This window comes from Triturus cristatus, chromosome 11 (assembly GCF_964204655.1).
Source record: "Triturus cristatus chromosome 11, aTriCri1.1, whole genome shotgun sequence".
NCBI classification, from domain to species: domain Eukaryota; kingdom Metazoa; phylum Chordata; class Amphibia; order Caudata; family Salamandridae; genus Triturus; species Triturus cristatus.
Genome location: NC_140594.1, coordinates 1,163,334,537 through 1,163,352,284, shown reverse-complemented (window position 1 = coordinate 1,163,352,284; position 17,748 = coordinate 1,163,334,537). Strand labels below are relative to the sequence as shown.

The window sequence follows — 17,748 nt, the reverse complement described above, 5'->3', positions numbered from 1 at the left end:
CCTGTGCTGTTGGGTGAATTTGCACCTTCTCCAGGCTCGGGCTAGTTAAGTCAAGTTTGCCCCTTACTACAATATCTAGTCTTGAACTGAGAGATGGTCGGAATGATCCATCTGTTTCAAGATATCAGTTACTGATTTGTTTGCCTTTACACCCAATCCCCATGTTCTGGCCTTTTGCTCCAGATTTTCAGACCATGCGATTTTTAAAGAGAGAAAATGTGGACTTTGTCTTTGCAGGTGTCTGCTCTATGCTTCCACTCCCTTTTCACTGATATGGAGTTCTGGTCAGGCTGAGGGACAATGTGGCAGCATACATTTTCTTGATGGTTCCATGCTGGCTAAGAAGGTGGTCATTTCCATCACTGGTTAAGATGGCAGTCATGCCAGCAAAAAGACACCCAAATAATTTGATCCCCAAGTCAATGACCTGGCTAGGGCTACAGTGGTATTAATGATCCTTCCAGACATTCTAAACCCCTGAAATTACCTGTCTTCTCAATCACAGAAACATTGGCTAGGCACTTGGAAGATGTAAGTTCCATGTAACGTAGGGAGCCATTCCTTGGTATACAACATCATGCAGCGATATTGAGGATAGTTGCAACATTCAGTCCAAAGTCCCTCTCGATATGTCACTGGGCTAGAGGTGTGTTTTCTAACCATTTGTTCCACAGCACCATCTGTAGATGAAGAGATGTTGGATTGTTTAGATTTACCTCTGGGATACCTTGCATACCTGTAGAGAACAGAGGTTACCACAAGCTAGATCATCTCTCCGAAAACTGTACATGTCCGGTAGGGAATCTTCAACTGAGACTATGTCTAGATGGATTAGATTCGCCATTTTCTTGGCTTATTTCATTGCTGGCTCCATCTTCATGAGGGGATTCAAGAAAGATCATCAGAGTGCAGGCTTGGTTTGGTGGAATCCCTGTAATTGACAATTGTGAGACAGGTCACCTTCAAATTGGATGACATTACACATTAATGGTAGACTCTAGTGCACAGTTCTTCAAACTGTGCGCCCCCCGGGGGGTCGCAACACCATCTCAGGGGGGGCACGCACTCCACCCTAGCATCTCATTGTTCCCCACTTTCCTAATCAAAGGGGCACTACCTGCCCATCATTTTGTCATTTTTAAAGCAAACCGTGAAAGAAGTCCACTTTTGTTTCACAGCACTGGAGACTCCCTACCTCCCACTGCAGCTGAAGCTTTTCAGCTCTTGGAATGAACCGTCCTGGGAAGGCATGTTTATATTTTTTATGGGTTTGAGAAGGGGCACGTAATGCGGTATCGTATTTTGTTTAGTTTCATGTCATGTAGGATGATTCAAATACTCTGGGGACACTCACAGTTGTGTAATAGTACATTAACAGTTCTGTGTTTGGCAAGATGAGGCGCAAATACGGCTCAAGCAGTGCTTAATTTGAGCTGGTTGTTTCCGGTACTCAGCACCGGCACTTATTTCACAGGCTACGATTTCAGACCCTGCAGGTGGTGGTCTCAATATTAATTGCCCAACTTCAAAATAAAAAGAACAACATTCCTTGCATGGTGACGGGCTGGTATGTTTTCATAGGCAGGCGTAGGTCTGTCCAGGCAGACAGGATTGTGTATCACCACGTTAGTGATGATGTCATCACGCCTGTCATGAATCCAAGAAGTCATCATCAATGAATGGTTTGCATTCTATTCTCCGGGTCTGCTGCACCCTGCCACTGCCTGAACCTAAGCCTCCCATTGGATAATTGTAGCTGGGGGCTGGCTTATGACCGAGTTAAGGCAAGGAAGCTGCAAGGGTGCATTTCGAACTTGGGAGCGAGGGCTCGTGAGGAAGAATAAACGAAAGTAAGTGTGAACTTTCCACTTGCTGCGTAGCCAGAGTAGTATAGCCTGCAGCCGTGCATTGCTACTATCCTCAATGTGCTCGATGCAGCTGTGGCCACCGCAACTTGTTGTGCACTATGGAGCCACCTGCAGTATCGGTGCGCTGCCTCCCAGTATGCTAATTGCTGAGTGAGCGTTAGCTCAGAAGTCGCAACAGCCATACTCACATCTCACAGGCATTGGCAGCATTACGGCTGGGGACAGTGCTTGTGCTGTAGCAGGCAGGGTGAGAGAAATTGCCGGATATGGCCTGGGATATGCGGATGGCGGTCAATTATGTAGTGTACCAGATTCCAGATATTTCTGTCAGGTGGTGGGGGGGCCCGACATCTAAAAAAACTGAGCTGGAGGGGCTCAACCTAAAAAAGTTTGAAGACCTCTGTTCTAGTGCTATCTATTTTTAAGGTTGGCATACTTTTGACTGTTTCAAAAATATTTTTCATTTTGTAAAACCTCTTTATGGTGGTTTTATTTCTTTGTGCTTCAGTCCAAAGCACATAATTCAGAACACATCAGGTAAGTAAAGTAGACATGTAGACAATACTTTGATTACTTACCACTAATCGTCGCTACTCATAGTCCCACTCTTCCTTCTCACAGTCTCTTAGACCTGTCAGCCTTAGGGCGGTTCCCCCAAAACATTCTGCCTTCCTACTCCACTTTTCTGACCTCGATTTTGCTGGTATTTGGACTCTGCATCCTTCACCACTGCTAACTTGTGCAAAGGTTCTTGTGCTCGCTCTCCTATACATGGTAATATTGGTTCATCCACAACTGACATTTTTAATGTGTTTATAATTCCCTATTAAAGTGGTAATGAATGTACCCAGGGCCTGTAAATTAAATCCTACTAGTGGTCCTGCAGCACTGATTGTGCCATCCACTGAAGTAGCCCCTTTAACCATGTTTCAGGCCTGCCATTGCAGAGCCTGTGCATGCAGTTTACACTGCCATGTCAACCTGGCAAAATGAAACTTTTGCCAGGCCCAAACCATCCCTTTTTATACATATAAATCACCCGTATGGTAGGCCCTGTACAACCCAATTGGCAGTATGCAGTGTATTGAAAAGGCAGGACATGTACTTTTAAGCTTTACATGTCCTGGTAGTGAAAAACTATCACTTTGTTTTTGACTGCTGCAAGATCGCTCTCTCCCATAGGAGAACATTGGGATTAACCTATTATATCTTATAAGTGCAATTTCCAAATGGGAGGATATAAATGATTCAAGTTTTGTGTCTCTGGAATCCAAATTTAAAATCCTAATTTATGGTCTAATTTTAAATAAAAATTCTGAAAATGCTACTTTTAGAAAGTTGGTATTTTCTTGCTTTAGCTGTTTGGTACCTACTAGCCTGTCTTTGATCGCATGTAATTGGCAGCTGGGCTTTGTAAATTCCTACTAAGTAGCCACACACAATGGGAGCTTAGGTGTATCTCAATGAGTCATCTCTGGTAGGATGGGAGGAAGGTGCTGTGCACAGCCAAACACCTCAATAGGCAGTGACCTGGCCTCACACAAAGGGTTGCATACCGCCTGTAGTGAGTCTGGAGCCAGGACAGGAAGGGTGTGGATTTTGTGCACTTCAAAGGCATACTTTCCTGCTTTGCTGAGCTGATCTGCTACCTACTGCCCTCTTTTCTGGGTGAGAAGTACTGGGCCTACATATCTTGACCCCAGAACCCAGAGTGACTCCAAGGGGTATTTGGCTGGCCTCCTGATCTGAAGCCTCAAGGACTTCACAGGCTTCCAACCCCTGCCCCTGGACTCTGTCATCTGTGAGTCTACCCTGCCAGGTGTTGCCACCCCAGTCCTGGACTGTTGGAAGTGGGCCTAGGCTGCTTGCTAGTAAAACCGATGCATCTTCTCTGCTCAGCGATGCATCCTTGAGCCAAACTGACGCATCTCCCCTGCTGAGCGGGGCATCCGAGAGCAGAACTAGTGCATCACAGCTGCTGTGTGAATTGGACCGGTGGCAAAAAGACTTGCATCGCCACCACCTCCTGCATCTTGGGACCAACGCATTGCCTTCGGAACCAGCGCTGCATGATGTTTCCCCCAGCACAGCAGTGTTGACAAGTATACTGAAACTCCAAATGCAGCTTCACCGCTCATCAAAGCTGACGCATCGTCTCAGCTGTGCAATGCAACCTCGACCTCGCATCGCAGCCTATCTGTATCTCAAAACCGATGCATCGTCTCGGCTGCATAACGCATCATCGACGTGGATCCATGCAACACTCTGCAACTAGGATTTAAGGTACTCTGTTCGGCAGGCCTAACTTAATCCCTGTGGCTGGCCCGTGCTCCATAGTGGTTTACCTGAACTAGTGACTTGTCCTAGTCTGGCGCGACCAGATATCCCCAATTACGCTGTGTGCTTCTTTACACTATTTTTCACTATAATCTTAAAAAATCAACATCTAAATGGATTTTTTTCATTTGGGCCTTATTTTATTTATTAAAATCAGAGCTATTTTTCTAAACTGGTGTAGAATCCTTTTTGTGTGGTGTTTTCACTGTTTTACTGTTTGAGGTGTTGCATACATTCTTTACACACTGCCTCTAAGTTAAGCCTGACTGTTCTGTGCCAAGCTACCAGTGGGTGAGCACAGGTTAGTTTAGAGTTTGCCTGCCCATACCCTGACTAGTATTGTTGCTTCTGCTTGACCAGGGCTCATGCACTAGTGCTAAAGTATACTACAATCACATTGCTGAGATGAACACAAAAGCTTACAACCTTAGTACAATGCTTACAGCCCCACTTTAAGTTCCATTCATCATGTCATTTAAAATGTCACGAGTATTGTAATGTGTGAGGTCAAAAATAGTGCAGGTCAGGAGAGAGGACTGTAGTCATTTCACTAAACTTTAACTGGTGAATTTCAGTGTTTTTTGTTTTTAGAAGTTAGTTCTTATCTCATTTCAACCCATATCTATTATGCTACCTTAACCTTTGTTTTATTTCAGTGAATTTCTGGGTTTTTATTAACATCAGCTAGGATCTTATTACCATACCTAACTATGGAGTCACTTTATCCTTTGGTTTGTTTCAGTGGATTTGTGTTTTTTAAAAAAAATTATATTCAACGTATCCAAACCTTAAATTGGGCCCTGCTTCCAAATGATCATTACAAAGTCTACAGATCTTCACTCAAGACCTTAAAACTTATCTTTTAGTATGAAAAGTAGAGAAACCTATACATTTTGCATAAATATTATTGTCAAACTATGGGCCTGAATGCACTGTCTAGATAAGCTTGTCTAAACATGTGTTAAACATTGTAGAGCAATACAGATTTTCTGTAAACATGTTTCACAAATTGAATCAATCACTATTATTCTTTAATAAATTCAATTATTCTTACAAAACTATTTGCTACAAAATAAATCAATTTGCAAGAAAAAAACATATTTGTCATTCAAGACTCTAAATACACCCAAAGCTAATTCTCTTACTGGTAAAATAGCAACCTTTCAGATTTATACACTGATTTTCAGTTTTTCATTTCAAACACAAATTTTATTATTCGCCTAGCGCTAATGAAAGTTGTAGAAAATGTGAGCTTCTTTTCTTCCTAATCCCTTCTCTTTTTCTGCTTTCTGACATTTTTACAGCATTAAATTACCTCTTCTTGGGTCTGATATATTTGAGAAACATTGAATTATAATGATGGAGGAGCTGTAACAAGGGTTCTAATAGAATGGGTATTGAAATTTTAAGATAGAAAATCATTTGTCTGGTTTATTCACATTTAAAAAAGACTGCAAAAGTGCAGCACCAAGTTATGAACTATCCATAATGACAGGAATGTGTAAACAATATATTTTCTTTTTTTGTAGAGTACAAAGAGGTGGAATCGCACAATTTAGTCCCCGGAGATGTGATTATATTGACTGGAAACAAGCTTTATTTGCCCTGCGATGCTGTACTCATTAACGGGAGTTGCATTGTAGATGAAGGCATGCTTACAGGTATGAACACTTTTTATACTGTCTTCTGTGACACAGTTCATCATCAAAGTATTTTATTTTGGTTATATAACCACAAAAGTACAAATTCAATAAAAATATACAATAGATAAAAATAGCAGCCATAATAAATGCACAGTTCCATATTCAATAAATAAACAATTAGTCTTATACTATATCCTCTGATGTGGCAGTAAACTAAGAAACAACATAAACCTCAAAAAATCCTAAAACTAAACAAAAGGGGTCCGGTACCGTTAGTTTTCTTTAGGTTTCTGATCACTAGTTATTGCTGTCATATTTTCCCATCTTTCCTGCACCACTAAAAGGGGTGACAATGTGACAATCCCCCTCTTCCCCTGCTAGTGCACCTGATTGTGCTTAGGCTGTCCTGCCTTGTCTGGGGCTATCCAGGGGCCTTTGCAATGTGTTAGTCAAGTAGAATCCCTGCTCTAAAATCAAATTAAACATTTACAAATCGTTTACACTGATTCACCTTTGGACAATACCTTTCTGGGTTTATGACCAGTAAAAAAAGGTAATTCTACTGTTTATAGGCAAGCATTGGAAAAGCTAATAGGTCTGGGTTTTTTGGGTTAATGGATGTAGGATTGGCACATTAGAAGAAGGCTTTGGAGAGGGAGCCAGCTGACATGGACACAGAAGGCTACAGTTGTAAGGTAGTCCCTCCTGCAATTCAGAAGACGCATTGGAATTAAAATGGGGGGGGGGGGGGGGTACCACCAAACAACCAATGTCATTAGGTGAGAGATGAATACTCCTCTGGGCGGAACCACAAAGAGATTGACAAACTCTCAAGCCAATGGCTTACAGAAGCTGGTCAAAGATTCCCATGGTTGAAAGAGGTGCACCCAAAGCCCACTCTGTGTATATTGAGAGAAAGAACTCTGTTTGATAGCTGTGCTGTCAAAATCTAGACCTAAATACCAAATGAAAGCATTATACACGAGGAACTGGTTTCAAGTGCAGTTATTTCCATAACAGGTTAGTGGTCAATCCTCAACCAGCCCACAGACCATTATATGAGTGAAGGAGAAATATTTTGTGATTGATCATCAGGAATTTGTGGCAAGGGCATGGGGGCAGATCTACAAGCCCCTTGCAACATGTTTACGACAATGTCGCATCACTTCTGTGACGCAACGGCATCGTAAGCAATGCACCACCATGCAACAGATTTACAATGTGACGCATTCAGTGAGATGCGTCACGTTGTAAAGCCCTGCGCTACATTATACCTGCGTCAGGTATCATGTATGCAGGGTGGGCGTTCCATCGCATGGAAGCCCTGTGAAAGTGACGCTTTGAAATCTACAAGATTTCACTGAGTCACTTTTACGTCCATGCTGCATCAAAACTTTATGCCTGCTTGAAGCAGCCGTAAGGAATGACGCAGCATGTTAGGCATAGGGCGTCCCTATGCATTGCTGGAGTTGCATCGCGCTTGCGACACCACTCCAGCAATGCACTGCCCTTACTTCAGAAGATGCGACACACATCTGACTATCCTTGATCCACAGTGCGTCGCATTGTATATGCGACACATCCGTGGTGGCGCAAGTTTATTCCTGCATGTCGCCTCTTTACTGGAGCATCCCTGCTAATATGCAGGGATGCATCAGTCCTCGTAAATCTGCTCCATGGTCTCTAAAGTGCAAATATAAATCCCTAAAATTCCACTCATTCTTAATCAGAGTCCTAGATGTTTCTCATTGTGGTGTAGTGATACTTGAAGGTAAATGGTTTAATTGGAATTACAGGAATGGGGAGGAGGCGACAACTAACAAAAAGTCACATTTTATAAGGGTGTCCACAGGTGGTCAGGCATGCTACACTGCATATTGGTGTCAGCATAGTGCACTGATCCTGATGGTGGCAAATACATGGATCTGAAACCAATGAGCTCTGTGCTCTGACATCCTTGTGGTACAAATACACTGTCAGGTAAAGGCTGAATACATAAGCCATTCATGCTCTAAAAGTGAACAAAAGACTACAACAAGCCACATTTGTGAATGTGACGAAGGTGCCAGAAGAGCCGTAACGTGTTGTCCTCACTGAGAGCTGAAGCATTACTCTGATTGTGCAGTATGTAGGGAATAATGTACGGAAGACATTGTGGTGTGAGAGCGAGGGATAACTAGCGTAGACAATCTTGATGAGTGAAAATGCATCCAGAAAACCCATGCCCCACACTGAGATACCAGGTGATCTTGTGATGGTTATTTCTGCCATTCCTAATAGACAAAACTATATGTGCTGTGTGTACTGTACCAGGCCAAGGCACGTGGAGCAGAGGAGACATATCGTTGAGGTTAGGCTGAACTAAACAGCCCTGCAAGAGATGCAGAAAACCAGTTTTATTTAGTCTCGGTAAAAGAGTTGTCTCCTACAAGTACAAAACAAAGTAAGGACATCGCATTCTGGTATATGTCCCTGGACCTAACAGTGCAAACTACAGAACAACAATGTCTAACTATAATAAATATGTATGTGACATTTCATCGTGTTAGTGAAAAATATGTTCAAATCACCATCTCAGAAAGATGCTAAGTTATAAACGAAAACTAAAATGGAGACGAAATGTATCCCTATAAAAATGATCATTTTACCATTTCCATCTCGTAAAATTGCCCTAATACCATGCAATTATGTAGAGAACCCTGTGAGAAGATGGCCTGATATATGCTGTCCACTAGTTCTAGTGGGCACCTTGTATCAGTCCAAACAACCCCTTATGGTGATAGGTTAAAGACAACCTTATGTGAAAGCTTTCCTACTAAGTCTTGAAGGAATGTAAAGCAGCTTGTTTTACAAGTCTATAACCTCTTGAATGATCATATGAAAAGACAACCACACCAGGTATATATTCAAAATATATGTATTTAGGTTAAAACACACCCCTCTAGTCTCTTTATGAGGCTGGAGTTCGATGTACTTAATTTACAAGTTAGCAATCAACAGTAATAGCACAAATACATGTTTGGGCACTAGGGGCGTACCGAACCATATACAAATAAAGTGGTATTAGAACAACGACTGAACTAAACACAAGGCCTAGAGCCTGTAGAATCGCCGGAACCCCAAGGAACCACCCAAGGTAGTGACACAGGGGACCCGCGGGGACTGTATGCAGTGTGTAAACACAGCCGCGGGTTCCCGTTAGCTTCTATGAGCAATGTCGCGGTTGGAAATTTAAAGATTAAGGACTCATAGAATCGAGTCAGGACCAAAACCTTTTGGACTTAAGAAGTTCTAGGGCTAGCACCCACATGAGCACCAGAGTACTCGAGTTACCTCACCCAGGGATGCCGGGTGCATAGATGTCTTTTGGTGTCGGGTCGCGTCGTCAATTACAATGGAAGCTGGCGAAGAACTGCTGCAGCCGTGAAGAGGAGAAGTGTCCGGAGAGATCCAAGCCTGGATCTAGGATGTAAGGAACCTGAAATCAGAGGGGACAGAGTCTGGGTCACTTGCCAGTGACCAAGGGCAGGATGGACCAATGCCCACAGATGGAGGGTGCTTCAGGTCAGTTGATGGGCATCTTGACTCTTCAGCCACGAAGTCCAGGAGGTGTTGACGAAGTCCATGAGCTGGATTCGAGCTGTCCCACAAAGTCTGTCGAGTGCTGCAGTGTCGGCGACCAGAAAGGACCCAGCAAGCCTTGGCAATGGCAAGCCTCAGGAAATCAGAGAAAGGACTGTGGTGTAGACCAGCAAAGTCTGATGGACTCACCCAGCGAGGGTAAGTAAGACCAAGTCTGGAGCAACCAGAAAAACACAGTTAGAAGTGGAGTTGCCTTCGTGGGGACCTGCTAGCCAACGGGCTAGTGATTGCAAAGGAGCCTCAAGTGGTCGCACTTGGAGCGGGCCCACGGGTCACTCGTGGAGTGGAGGCCAACAATCTTTGGTGCAGGAGGTGCTCAAGGCTGGGACTACTCGGAGCCCAACGCACAACTTCAAGGAAGACCAGGAAGGTGTTGTTGCTGCAAAACTTCATGGTGTCCAGGGGTTACGGTTCCACATTACCCACGATAGCCATGGGCCTCAGCTTTGCTGTGGACTCAGGGTGGCCTTGGGGAAGTCTGAAAATCTACCTCTGGGGATGCAGAGACTTTGGCATCCGACGGGAGCTTCAGTAATGCAGACGAGTCAGTTGCTTCTTTGGTGCCTGTCAAGCAGGGGAGTCACTCCTTGACCCCAAGGGAGATTTCTTCCTTCTTCTAGTCGTGATAGAAAGTTGAAGGTCCAGGATATATGTTTCAGAGGTTCGTCCAGGGTAATCTAAAGTCCTAGGGACTGGATTCCTATACTTATACTAAGTTTAGGGGATGGACTAACTCTAAGGCCCCACCTATGGGTGGGGGTGGTTACACCCCTTCCCCTTTGTCCAGTTTCACGCCAGAGCAGGGGCTGAGTGCCTCTGCAACTGGTTTGAACTGGGCTATGTACAGGGACACCTTGTGTGCCCCCAGTGCAGGACTTCAAAGCACCAGAGAGTGCTCCCGCCCAGCCCCAATACACATCGGCCTGCCTGGGGAGGTGGTTACACCTCCCCTTGACAGGAAACCTATTGTCCAGACCTTCCCTGCCAGAGTTTCAGTCAGCATCAGGAGGCCAGACACGTGTCTGTGGCAGAGGCATCCATTTTATGATGCCAGGGCCCATTAAAGTCCTACCGGGTTTAGCCAGTGTGAACATGTCTCTCCCTCTAGAAGGGTGGAATGCTACCCCCGCTGCCAGGATTGGCAGGGGGGGGGGGGGGTAGTATTCCAAAGTGTTTGACACCAAACACGACATGTTTTGATGCAGCCATTCCAAGGTTAGCATTTACCAGGGTATAATGCACTTAAGAGTATATGGTATGGCTGGATCCCAGAACAGGCATAAGTAAGCATTTCTGAATGCTACAGAGGGGCTCAGCTCATGCTTGGGCACCCTCTCACATAAAACCAAGCACTCTGCCTTCAGGATTGTCAAGGCCTGCCATAGGAGTGGCTTATAGGTTTATATGTGTCTGTATAAGGTACTGTGATATAGGTAGCCTATATCCCAATAAGGGGTGCAAGCACACCTAACCCAGGTTGCAGTAGCCGACCTGTGGTGTCATTTTAGAGTGCTTACCAGGGGTGGCATAATACATGCTGCAGCCCCTGGTAGGCCTCTGAGGTACCTATGCCCTAGGTACATAGTATACCATATAATAGGGGCTTCTAAGGCACTCCAGAATCCACTTAGATATGTACCTAGTGTACATGGAAACCAATTTAGAGAGGAAGCAGCTAGGCTGTGGTCTTGATTAGCAGGGCCACAGCCAGACTAAAGTCGAAAAACAGTGAAACACCAGCAAAAAGTGGGGTTACCCATGTGAAGCAGATCCTACTCTCCTACAAACCCCATGGAATGGGCAAGTTGTTTCTAATTGTAAAATCCCACAGAATTCACCATTCATTAGGGTTTTACCGCATGCATTTACCACATGCTCTGAGCAGGTGGCAAATTTATGCATGGGCCTGCGGCTGCCTACTTTAAATAACCCTGCTCCATACTTTGTTCCTCTACTGCCTCCGAAGCCTAGTGGCCCTGACACTGGTAAGGCTCCACTGCTTTGGGTCCTGTCATTTTCATAATGAAACCATATTTCACAGACCCGTGAAATACTTTAGATTTTTGTGAAAAATACCTTTTTCAAGTCACTGCATTCTGTGTAATGAAAGTGCACCAATATATAATACTTCTCTGTCGCTTGTGCTCTCTCTCATTCTCATTGTATTTTCTTCTGCCTCCCTACTTTCTCCTCAACTCTTTGTCTCATGTCACCACCCTTTTCCTTTCTTCCACTTGCCGTTTCTCTTTTTTTCTCTCCATTTCTCCTAGTGCTTTCAGTTTTTCCCTCTTTTCCCTATTTCTATATTTGTCTGTCTCTTGCTCTCGTTCTCTATTTCTTTATTTGTGTCCCTCTCTCTTTAACTCTTGTCTCAACAAATCGGTTCTCTCTCTTGTTACCCTTATTAATCATTAGAATTTCTTAAGCAAGTGAAAGGGAGATGTGTTTGTGGCTGAATGAACCTAAAAGCAATTAGGCACGCATTTTAGAATACTGAGGAACATTATTATGTTTAAAATGTCACTTCGTTGACTCAGTCAGTGGTGGAGCGATTGATCCCGGCACTCCTATACACGGATGACGCCGCACTTCTAGCAAGAACAGCGGTTGGTTTACAACTTCTTTTAAATTCTTTTGCTGCTTTTATGAAATCCTTGGATTTAAGTGTTAATCGCACACAATGACAATTTGCTCAAAGCCTAAATGGGTTAAAACTCTCCATTACGAGGGTAACGTGATTACCAGGGTTACCACTTTTCCCTATCTGGGCGTTTTATTTGATGAATGAGGCACATGGATCCCGCAATTACACGCAAAGAGAAATGTCCTGGCCAGATCCACATCTGCAGTTTTAGGTTTTGCACGTAGGTTAGGGGCAAAACCAATGCAAGCCTTGCTAAAAATATATGGAGCAAAATGTATCTCCATGGCAACCTGTGGTGCGGACATATGGGGTCTTAGAGGCAAGTGGAATTCAAGTTGTTTAAGAAACTTGTTATCGGTGCCACAATCCACACCAACATATAGAATCCACCAAAAGATCGGGATTGGCTTTGTTGAGGATCAAATTGTATTAGCACCTCTCGTGAAATGGATCACAACTTGGTTAAATCCCGGATTAGAACTAAATCGTGAAGTTTTAAGTGATTGTTTGGCTCTAGATCAAGTGAGCCGCATGCCTTGGCTGAGTCATGTTAAAAGGGTGGCAGAGAAATTGGGTCGGCCAGAGCTATTTAATTCGCCAGATAAATTAGTAAAGGGTGACCTGCAGTGGGTGAAGCATTCTTACTTATATATGGCTTCCATGGAGAGAGAAGAAAGGGAGTTGGTAAAACCAACTGTACGCGCTCACCAATTATTAAAAACGTCTCGTGCAATTGACCCATATCTGAGTGTGGTGTCTAACCCTAACCACCGCTTCCTCCTGATAAGATTTAGGTTAAATCGGCTACATTTTCTTCTTGCTGATCCTCCGGGATGGAGAAGGGTGGAGGATTTGGGCGTATGCTCATGTGACAACTTTTCTACGCAGGACACATTACATTTTATTTTCTATTGTGAGCACTTTTTGCACATTCGGAAGCGTTTCATTCTCCCAATTCTAAAAGATAAAGGTTTTTTACAAGTAAAACCGGCACTTATGTATTTACAGTTGTTGTCTAATGTCTGGGAGATTTTTAGCAAGCAAGTTTTCTTATCACAGCAGTCAGAAAAAAGAAGAAGAAAAAATGAGAGCGATTTTTATGATCTAGTTTATATTAATTGATTTTAATGAATCAAGGATCTTTATGATGTTATATTCTAGACTGTCTCTCCCGGATTATTCAAGACTTATAATTAGTGTAATACCGTTGCTGCTAATCAATGCTACAGAATATGGGGGAAAACACCCAGATTGTTTTTTATGATCTAGTTTATATCAATTGATTTTAATGCACCAACGTTTTCTATAATGTCATATTTTAGATTGTCTGTCCCCGATCATTTAATGTTTAGAATTTGCGTAAACATCTTTGCTGCTAATCAATGTTTTATTAATTTAAATTTCGTGTATGGAATGCTTTTATGGTTTTAATTAACCAAATAAAGTACTTTTGACTGACTGACTCAGTCAAACATACTTTATTTTGCATTATTTCAACGCATAAAAAGTACAGATATAAAAACAAGTTAAAGAACATTGCAGCAATAAAATATCTAAAAGACATTACACCATATAAGATAAAGCCATAATTTCATAACTTCATCAATGTTGGATAAAACAGTCCATTAAAAGGAAACAGTTATAAAGGTAGACGTCTTCTACTAGCCACTGCCCATAGGTCGGATGCGAGGGAATAGAACACATATGGATCTGAAAGCAGATAGATAAATTGCAGTGCTGGCTTATATTAAGTAACATTTTAATTCCGTAGCATGGGAACTAACAAAGCTTTCCTTTAGCGTTGATTGGGAAGCTCTCCCATTGCACGGGCATGGGGGCAGATCATTCACTGTGGAGGTGTTAGCTGGGAAACCAAACATTAACAGAATGTAGTTCATCCTAAATCTAGTTAGAATGTATCTGTGTTCTGGGTTCTGAACAAATGAGTGACAGAGATGTAATGGTGCTTTAGCCGTGGGAAGAAGGCTATATACAATTATTGTTGACTTATGTTGGTTTCACTCCCATCTGTCATTTGCCATTTTTTCCAAGAAGATCTTTCTTAGTTTTACCTTTGAAAACGAGTTACACTGCAGGGGGAACTCATATAGATGTTGGAGATCCAACTCAGTCAAGGTGTTCTTAACGTTTTTTAACCACGGGATCCTACGGGCATAATTCAGTTTTAAGCAGTCCCTTAGGATTGCCTGGTTCAGTTGTAAGCGTTGTCTTGACCAAACAGAAAGCCATAACAGGGGAGCCAACCTAATCACATCCTCGAGACAAGGTAAAGCCAGTTCTGAATGTGGTAGGTAATTTGCACAAGACCTGGGGAGTGAGAGCAATTTTTTACAAAAATCATTCTCTACAATTAGGAGCGTAGCTGGGTCTATCGTTCCCAGATCGCTGCCCCAAAAGTGGCATTTGCCAGCATTTTCCGTGAACGAATGTGCAACATTTCTGGCAAGGGCTTAGAGACAAGTTTTTTAAAGAGGTAAGACCTGATCACATTTTCCAAAAGGGCCTTGCTGTTTACTAACATCTTTTTCCGGGATAACTTGCTATCAAATGTTACTCCTAGGTAGGCAAATGAATCAACCACCTCCAGTTTTCGATCCTCAAGTAAAAGTTAAAAGGTTTCTTAGTGCATGGACTGGCAATTCAAATATATCATTTTGTGACATTAACACTTAGGTCTAGCCTAGCCATATAGGTTTCTGTAGTGCAATCGGGGTTCTAGCCAGGAGCACTGCATCATCCGCATATAAGAAGATGGGCAAGGGTGAGGGCTCATTATGAGGAATGTCCTTCATGGAGGGACCCACTCTTGAGACTGTTTTAACTCTGCCAGAGGTATGTAAACAGAAAGTAATGCAGAAGCATGCTTTTTCCTAAAAGGGGAGAGTGTTCCAGTCACAAAGATTCCATTGCCTGAAGCAGACAGCTCCCTGCCCTGGAAGGAGTACAGTGGAGAAGAGTACAAGAGTCACATCCTGTTCTGTGGCACCAACCTCATCCAGAGCAAGGCATCTGGTTCCGGCCCCGCGAGAGCTGTGGTTCTGCAAACTGGTAAGTTCCTAAATCAGCCTTGCCATTGTCTGTGATAATAGTTTCATTGATTCTTTTCACTAAAGTGCAAATTGTGCAATAGGGTCCAGAGGTCAAGAATGCAGGGATGTCTATGGCATGGTAGGTGTGTATGTGTTCATGGCTTTTGAACTCAGAAATGACTTGTGATTCCAGTTTTATTCATGGTTGGGAGGTACTTTATTCCTTTTAATGCACAGTGAATTTATTTCTGAGTCCACAGCAGAGATCATTATTGGACTCCTGGAAAGACTGACTGACAGTCATTATCAGATCTAAAGTCTTCAGGCATCCATTAGGGAAATATTTAATTCACATACACAACACACATTTAGTAGCTCTGTGACTTCTTAGGGAGATTACCAACACGTTTCAAGTCATCCCTGGTGAACCTTTGTTCACGCTGACATAATATTAGATCGTTTTTGGCATTATACATAGCAAATATTATGTAAAATGCCTTCCATAATGTGGATGGATTGTAGCTCCGCCCCCTCAACCTTACCCCTCACTTGTCATCAGGAGGCTGAGAGGGGTGACCTGCGCACTGTTCATGTAAACACAAATGTTGTGTTTTCATATACAGTGCTAAATTAAATATAGAGTAGTGTGGCAGAAGCAAGAGTCAGGATGTGGAAATTCACAGTTGGCAGAGTTGTAACCTGATGCCCTGGTGCTGAACCACCACTGTCAAATGGGTGTCTGTTTGCTTTGACAGTGGCCTGCTATCCGTCTTTTCAGCTAAGGCCTGCATTTCCTGGTGTCTGCATCCTCTTAAGTGTCTCTTTCTCAGCAGTCACCAATCCCTGCAGTTCCCTAAGCCAAAGTAGTTTGAGAGGTTTTGCTGCTGCCTTTCACGCCATAGCTACTCTTCTTTTATCTAGGATACATGCCAGGAGGGTAAATTGTTAGATGATTTATTTTTCTTAGAACTGGACTTTAATCCAGCAGACAATGTTCAGGTTTGTCAGTTCTTTACCTTCAAATCAGTCTTCACGCTTGTGTTCCAGTATGACATGATCTGTGGACATTTTCACCCCTTGTGATGGAAATTTGCATTACCAGCTCTGCATCGAATTCAGGTGTCTTCTGCTTCTACGTACATTTTGCTGATATGGTTAGGTGATAGGTAAATCTTGTGTGAGTAGTTAAACCACATAAATTCAATCCTAGGGTTTGTGCAATCTTTGTTTGTATAATATAGCAACTTCCCCATTTGGTATCTGACATTTTTCTCCCAGTTTTCTAACTCCACCTTTCCCTGGCTTCCGATGTCTTCACTTAGGACAGTTTGCGCAACCCTCCATTTCATGGTGATACTGTACCCATGTGCTTTCCATGTGTCGGCATGAGTTATGATAACTTTGGGGTTTCATATTCAGTCAATAAACCAATCAGGGATTTTTGAAGCACGCTACTCACCTGTGGGGTTCTTAAGCTGCTGGGGAAGTGGGGCGTGCAGCTCTGATTCAGCAAAAGAGCCAGGTCTTGAGGCACTTCCTCAAGGTGTTGAGTGGGGGAATGTCTAATGTTGAGCGGGAGCTCGTTCCAGGTCTTTGCCGCGATGTGGGAGTAGGCTCTTTCACCAGCTCAGGCTCTGCGGATGCGCTGGGTTTCGGCAGGGTAGAGGTTTTTCTTGAGTATGTGGAAGGAGACTCTTTCATTGAGATTTGGGGGGTCTGGTGTTGTGGAGAGTTTTGTAGGCGTGAGTGAGTAGCTTGAAGGTTACTCTCTTCTTGACGGGGAGCCAGTGGAGGTCTCACAGGTGGTGGGTGATGTGTTCATGTCGTGGGATGTCAAAGACGAGTCAGGTAGCGGTATTCTGGATGGTCTGGAGTTTGTTGAGTCCAACATAGTCCAGTCTGCTTGTTATGAATGACAGTCTTTCTGGATTCGGGGGGGATCCACTTGAAGGTCTTACGGAGGATTCGGAGGGTGTTGCAGCACGAATAGGAGACGGGGTTGATCTATTGGGTCATGGTGAGGGAGGAGTCGAGTATGATGCCAAGGTTCCGGGCATGGTCTGTGAGAGTGGGGAGGTTTCCGAGGGTGGATGGCCACCAGGAGTTGTCCCCTGCTGAGGGGGTGGGTCTAAGGATGAGGACTTCTGTCTTCTCAGAGTTGAACTTCAGACAGCTGCTGCTCATCCAGGATGCAAAGTCTTTCAATCCTTCCTGGAAGCTGAGTCTGGTGGTGTTGGGTTGCTTCATTAGGGAGAGGATAAGCTGGGTGTCGTCAGTGTAGGATACCATGCTGAGCCCATGCTGTCTGATGATGGCAGAGAGGAGGCCATGTAGATGTTGACGAGTGTGGGACTGAGTGATGATCCTTGGTGTACTCTGCAGTTGATTTTTGTGGGTTTGAAAAGGAAAGGTGGGAGTCTGATTCTTTGCGCTTGGCTGGTCAGGAAAAAGTGGATCAAGTCGAAGTCAGTTCCCTGTATGTCGGCGTCGTGGAGTCTGGCGGTGACAGTCCGGTGGGAGATGGTCTTGAAATCTGAAGAGACGTCTAGTAGGATGAGGGCCGC

General features: G+C 43.7%; 1 protein-coding gene across 3 annotated transcripts in view; it reads left to right on the top strand.

Annotated features, from left to right (window-relative positions):
* LOC146788641 (putative cation-transporting ATPase 13A4) overlaps positions 1-17,748 on the top strand; it is a 750,103-nt gene that overhangs the window by 363,422 nt on the left and 368,933 nt on the right. For all 3 annotated transcript variants that reach the window (XM_085635845.1, XM_085635843.1, XM_085635846.1), the window contains exons 9-10: positions 5,735-5,866; positions 15,033-15,203. In XM_085635845.1, coding sequence (XP_085491971.1) covers positions 5,735-5,866; positions 15,033-15,203 — 303 coding nt within the window. The remainder of the gene's footprint in view (positions 1-5,734; positions 5,867-15,032; positions 15,204-17,748) is intronic.